Below are 7,222 nucleotides of genomic sequence, written 5' to 3' on the forward strand. Positions count from 1 at the left end.
TCGAAATGAATTAGAAAATAAAAGGATAATTCTTTACAAGAAAATTAAAAATGCGTATGAATCTTACGTATCGATTTCTTTATTATTATTATTATTATTATTATTATTATTATTATTATTATTATTATTATTGTACGATACGCTATTACATTTCTATTATTATTAACAATTGAAATGTTATCAGAAAGAAGATATCGTTAAAATTTTTATTCACTTTATTTGACTTTTAACAGGAAAACATATTTTTTTCATCCATTAATACAAATCTTTCGCCAAACCATGAATCTTTATTTTATTTTCTTTTCCCATTTTATTTTCTTTCTTTCTTTCTTAAAATGATATATCAATTTTTGTCCGTTATATACAATTATTTGTCATTTATGAGATATAACTCATCATCGTATAACTCATATAACATGATCGTAAAGGAATATAAATTTGAAATACAAATTAAGAATTATTTATTTCATCATAAATAAATCATTTTTAAGTGTAAATAAATCAAATTTGTTTGAAAAGAAAAGATCGACGAATAGTGAAAGAGACAGAGGGGACAAAAAAAAAATAAAATAAAATAAAAGTAGGTGACAAAGAAGGAAGTAGAGCACCGTGGGTGTAGAAGGGGGAGGGGGGAGTGGGAGAGAGAGAGAGAAAGAGAGATAGAGAAAGAAAGAGAGAAAGAGACAGAGTGAGAGAGAGAGAGAGAGAGAGAGAGAGAGATGGATCAACGCTGGATCGAGTTCGCCTATGGAGTCGAGAGCCGCAGCCGCGCTGAGTCTCAACTCGTGACGCTCTTTGCCATCGGCAGTTCGCGATCTAAGCGTGCCGCGCTCGGTCGTTCTCCTTTTCGTGTCTTCTCAGTATCTCCAGGATCCATTGGATCATTAAACTATTCACCGATCCATTTCATGTCTTCGATCATATCTACGATTTTTCATACGAAAAAATAATAAAAATAGAAAGAAGAAAGAAAAAAAAAAAAAAAAAAAAAAAAAAAAAAAAAAAAAGGAAGACAAACTGTGTATTCAAACAAAAAATTATTATTGATCCTGACATGTTTTTGAAATAATACATGAATATGAATTGATTTGATTTAATTTTTTTATTTAGAATACATTCAAGGGAAGAAAGAAAAAAAAAAGATATGTATATATATAATACTACGATAATAAATAAATTGTATCCGTTCGATGTCATTAAGAATAATATATAATGAATTAAAAATGTATAATATCGATATCAACGATAGATCGTTCTTCTCATTCACGATTCGAAAGATAGATAGATAGAGATAGATAAATAGAGAGGGAGAGAGAGAGGGAGAGGGAGAGGGAGAGAGAGAAATCTGAAGGATAGATCTTTTTTGGATCAAATTCAAAAACTCATGGAAATGGTTTGAAAATAACGGAGAAGGAGACGTATCGTTTCGTTGAAAGGAAATGGAAAATTCAGAGGAAGAAGAGGACGACGAAGAAGAAGAAGAAGAAGGAGAAGGAGATGCAAAAGACGAGGAGAAACGTGATAAAAAGTATTTAAAGTTAGATAAAGATAATAATAAATCAAGAGGACGATATAAACATGGCAGGTTCGCGTGTCGATTCGAATCTTGAAATGGATAATAAAGGAACTTTGACCTTTCCAAGGGAAAGCAATTACGATGACAATGAGAAAGAATCAAAACGTGATTCTTTTGGTGAAGTTAACGACAAGAGAATGGCTCAGGATGATAGGGAGAAAGTTCACTTATCGAATTGTAACGACTCCGAAAGAATTCGAAAAGTTTCGATGGTCTTACGTGAAGGAAGGTATGAGAAGGATGAGATTCTTGATTGCGAGAAGTCAAAGGGCGATGAAAAAATTTTATTCGAGGCCGATCGAAGATCATCGAAATTCCAACGGCAGATTTGTGGTTTGCGAAAGCAGGAAAGAATAGTAACGACGGCAACCATAGAAGATAGAACGATAAATGAAAGATCGATCAATGGGAACGATCGAGGAAAGAATCTCGATATTCAGGATTTAACTGAGTGTTCTGTTAAAGAGAGAAATCTGATCGGGAGGAAAGTGGAGAATCATCGAACGTTCAAAGAATCTACTCGAGAAAGGATCAACGTGAAAGAATCTTCTATGAGGAATCGAGTTTCGTCTGTTAAAAGGACGAAATCTAAGATCGATAAAGATATCGAATCTCATCCACCTTTATTTTCTTCTACATCTTTTTCCTCTTATTCGGATAAAGAAAGAAGGAATATAAGGAAATGTCAAAATTGTGGTGAGCAACATTACACATATGGTCGATACTCGTATCTTAATAAGTATTCGACTTATTTTGAGGGTGATTTAGGTACTTACGAAAGGCATGAAACCTCGGCGAAGGTTATCTTAACTAATACCGCTCCAGTACGTGGTCCTGATTCAAGATTAGAGACGCCAGTAACATCTTTGCTGTATCGTAGCAGATCACTCCCAAGATTGTCCGTACACGACAGCGGTGTCGGATGCAGTGCTAATGAACAGACAGTACCTGGTCCAGGTCAACATGGTACGAAACAGCTGGTAGCCGATTTGAGGCAGCTGTTGACGTTAAAGCAACATTACTATCCAGAAGGTGGTTGGGGTTGGCTCGTCATACTAGTAGGAATGTTGGTTCAAATTCTCTCCCATGGGACACAGGGTGCTGTTGGTATATTTATTCAGCATGTAGCCAATCGATTTGGTCATCACGTTTATTTTGAATCAGGTTAGTCGATCTGTGATCTATATTTTCTTAATGTAACTAAGAAAAATGAATAAAAGAATTATATCTCTTCGTAGATATTGAAAATGATAATTAAATGATTTTAACATAATTTGATCTATAGTTCAATCTATGTAGTTCGTTCATTAGCTCTCTCTCTCTCTCTCTCTCTCTTCGAAAGGAATAAAAATATACAGCCGGTTGAAATAGATATTAGAAAATAGAAATGATATAATTAGAAAACCTTCTTAAGTAACAGCTTAAGTAGTCAGGATTAAAACACCATTAATCAGAATGTCTGATATATATATATATATATATATATATATATATATATATCGTATAGATCATTCGAATGTAACTTTAAAATACCTATAAAAAAATTAGATAAAAAAGTTCAACGAAAATATTCGTATAAGATGTTTCAAAAAAGTCACACAAATTTTCATTGGATTTATGTGAAATATATACTTTCCATTGCGAATATTCATTCGAGAAGCATCCAATTACGTTCTCATAAAGTATATATAGAGTACTTCGTAATGTACTTTTTTTTACGAATTCGATCGTGTTACCAGTTGCGTAATACTATCGATGAACGAAACATGATTTTTTCAGGCTCGTCAAGCTACTTTTTCTGCTAGCAGGAAAGAGAACGAACGTATAGTACGTGATCGTCATTAGACGAATCGATTCACTAGCCTAAATGCCCGAAGCAAAATAAAGTTTTTCTTTTTTTTTTTTTTTTTTTTTTTTTTCTTTTTTTTTTTTTTTCTTTTTATTTTTATTTTTATTTTTAATTGATGATTATCAATCGAATGTTTTCCTATAAAAGGAAATTTGTTGCAAAGGTGAAATTAAAAAGGTGTCAGCTGTGACATCGTGCGAGGGTTTAACATATTTCTTTTCTTTTTTTTTTTTTTTTTTTTTTCTTTTATTTTTCTTTTCTTCTTCCTCTTCTTCTTCTTCTTCTTCTTCTCTCGACTACTTTGTTATAAATTCGTCACAAAGAAAGAAAAGGAAAAAAGAAAAAAAAAAAAGGAGAAACGTTTAATCGTGTTTTGGCCAACGGCCAAGAGTCGCAAAAGTCTCACCGAGTATCCTTACATCTGTCCACCGTGTTGCTAACAAACGTTGTATATCCGAATTAAATTCATTAACACCTGAAAATTCAATTCTCTAACTAATTTCATTCGCAATTGGACGAAGACGAATGAAATTTACCGCGTAGCAAATTTTTAAACCCGTAAAAGTTAAAAGACATTTGTACGTTGCACAGGACGAATGAAAGTTATTAGAAAAGAATTTTGTAAGAAATAAAATTGTGTTACGATGCTTAAAGAACGAAAGAAAAGGAACACGTGAAATCATTTTTAAAAATTATTATAATATTTTTTATCGCGAGTGTTTTAGACTCGAAAAATTTTTTTCTTCTTTTCTTTTTTTTTTTTTTTACAATTTCAATCTACTTACGTCCTTTCATAAACGTAACTTTAAAGCACACGTAAAAGAAGCATATAAAATTTGATCCCATCTCTACCTCGATTATTATCCTTTCCAATGGGATGCATTGAAAAAAAAGTAGGCGATCTGACAGGTAGAAAATCGCACGATTAATGTTTAGGCACAGTTGGTAAGATCGAATGAAACCGTTAGTTTTTTTTGTCGATCGATCGAGGCAACCTCCGAATTAAAAAATGAGATCGGTCTATGCTTGTTTCGTTCGTTTCTTTTTTTTTTTTTTTCGTTTTTTTTTCTTTTCTTTTCTTTTTTTTTTTTTTTTTTTTTACTTTTTTTTTTCAATCGAGCACGTACAACAGAATCAATCGCATCGGCTTCACTTTAGAAAAATGGGAGTACGTTCGATCGGCTTATACGAGCATCGAAAATTGCTTTCTCATGGCACGTAGGTAGATAGAATAAACAATACAGTTATTGAGCATTATGTATATATATATATAAATATATATCTGTATACATATATATTTTTATATGTATGTATGTATGCATGCGTTATGTACGAATAATTTAACTGTCCGTTTAAATTTTAAATGATAAAAATTAGAAAACATTCGACTATTATTTATTTTATTTCTGTCTTTTTTTCCTCTCTCTCTCTCTCTCTCTTTTGTTATAAAGACATATTTAATTTATTTATACTTTTATTTTGTTTTAAATAATATTATTATTCTTATAAAAAAATATAAATATTTTGAATCCTCTAAAGGAAAAAAAAAATATATATATATATATATATATATATAAAGTTGTGAACAACAATTGAATCGAATTCGAATTATTTTCATTTGAATTATTATCACGTTACAATTTATTTATTTTTTTTTTGGTTTCTATTTTTTAAGTAGACAAAAAAAACCAAAACGAACGATTTATCTCGCTTGATCGTTGATTTAATTATTGAAACATTTATTAATTCTATATGATTTGTTTTTAAAATACATAATCAATTATTATAATACGAATGATAAACCATACCTTTCCCATATATTTACACTTAACCACGATCTTTTGTAAGATGATTTTCTTATTTTCTAAAAGTATATGAAAGAAAGAAATGTGACAAGAATGGTCGAATGGAAAGCGTCCATCGTGACGTGTGTCTATAACAGTGAGAAAGAACGTGCTCGTTCACCGTAATAATCCTTTCCAAGAGAAAGAGAAAGAGAGAGAGAGAGAGAGAGAGAGAGAGAGAGAGAGAGAGAAAGGACAACGCGCATCGTCGCTTCCGTATTTCCCGCCTTTTCGCATGGCCCAGTTATCCTCTCGTACGGAAGCCCTTTCAAGAAGCATCAGTTCCAAGTAGAGATAAAATGTTTTTTTAGCACGAATTCAAAGAAACGAGAACTAAACGTTTAAACATTTCTTTGTTTGTTCTTTTAATTTATTTATTTATTTATATTTATTTAACAAAAAACGTAGGTATAACGAGAGAGAAAGAGAAAGAAAACCAAAAAAAAAAAAAAAAAGAAGAAAAGAAAATTGATCAACGAAAATGATCGAAAATTTTTCTTTCGTTAATTTTCATAACGATTTGTTTCTTTTTTCTTTTCTTTCTTTATTTTTTTTCCCCTCCTCAAAGACGAATATTTTACGCGTTTTATACTCCCTTTGGATCGAGCAATCTAAAAAGGATATAAATCGAGCCGCGTAATGTTCCATTCAGTACGTCGCGAGTAATTACCCGGGAAACTTAAATGGTCGTTTTCATCTCTTTTCATCCTCCATTTCACCCCCTTCACCCCTTTTCTTAGAAAATATTTTTGGCCGGTAATGCGGCTTTAAAGGTTAATCCAAAGAATTACGAACTCGTCGAAAACTTATCGAAAACGTTTACAACGAGACGTGTTAGTTCCTTAGACGAAAAATTTTGTATAAGGGTATTCAATAATGATTAAATACGATTGCCTTAACGAGACAAATATATTTTCTTACTTTCTTCGAACTATTACTCTCGAGTATATTTCTAATGTAAATCGTAAATAAAATGTAATTAATAATAGGCAAATTAATTGACGTCATAACGTGGACATCTCATACGCATGAAAGCGTTCATCTCGATTACGTATTGACAGATGCAAGATCGTTTCTTGAAATAAAAATAAGAAAGAAAAAAAATAAATAAATAAATAAAAGAAAAAAGAAAAAAACATAATGATCTAGACACATCTAGATCTTAGGTGTTAGTTTCTAGGATCGATAACTCGTTGAATGATCACAATCGATTGAAAATAATATCTATACGTATTAATATGCTAATCATCGTCGTATATAATAAAATAAATTTGATTTACTTTTAAATACTATAAAATTCGATTATACAATATTGGCGCGTACTAACTGTGAATAAAAATGATTCAAATGAATTTATTTATCGTTTAGATCATATAAGACCGATCATTTTGTAGTACTTAATCTTTTCGATATATCAAAGAGATACGATATAAGAGACATATTTCGAAGTATAGTGAGAATACAGCTTCCAGCTTTCGAAGTTATCTATCCAGATATCTTCTTTCTCATTCTTATTCTCTCTCTCTCTCTCTCTCTCTCTATCTATCTATCTATCTATCTATCTCTGTCTTTCCTTATGTTATTTATAAATTTCGATTGTATTAAGAACAGGATGAAAATATCTCGACTACTGATTCACAATGTAACTCCTATACACCTTGTATAAGTCTTTTCTCTTTCTCTCTCTCTCTCTCTCTCTCTCTCTCTCTCTCTCTCTCTCTTTCTCGGTTTGTCTCTTTCTTTCTTATTCTCTTACTGTGTGTCCGACAATCAACCGTGACCTACATTTACCTAAGTCACAAAGCATCGCGTCACTATGAGTACTCAGTAACAACTTGCAACATTTCAACCAGTTCGAGATCATTTTTCTTAAGAATGAAACGATTTTCATTTTCTTATTTAATTCTCTAATTCTGACGAAACTCCATAAACTCTTTCTCTCTCTCTCTCTCT

At 31.4% G+C, this 7,222-nt stretch overlaps 1 protein-coding gene across 4 annotated transcripts in view; it reads left to right on the plus strand.

The window, feature by feature from the left end:
* The window catches only part of LOC124954555 (monocarboxylate transporter 2-like), a 47,660-nt gene that overhangs the window by 22,987 nt on the left and 17,451 nt on the right, over positions 1–7,222 (plus strand). Inside the window, exons 1-2 of one of the 4 annotated variants that reach the window (XM_047507679.1) lie at positions 1,117–2,272; positions 2,345–2,740. The exons of 2 other annotated variants lie outside the window; for them this stretch is intronic. In XM_047507679.1, coding sequence (XP_047363635.1) covers positions 1,579–2,272; positions 2,345–2,740 — 1,090 coding nt within the window. In that variant the 5' untranslated portion in view covers positions 1,117–1,578. Of the gene's footprint in view, positions 1–1,116; positions 2,741–7,222 lie in introns of those variants that run through there. One more of the 4 variants, XM_047507678.1, reaches the window with a different exon arrangement.

The sequence above is a fragment of the Vespa velutina genome, chromosome 15 (genome assembly GCF_912470025.1).
Source record: "Vespa velutina chromosome 15, iVesVel2.1, whole genome shotgun sequence".
NCBI classification, from domain to species: Eukaryota; Metazoa; Arthropoda; class Insecta; order Hymenoptera; family Vespidae; genus Vespa; species Vespa velutina.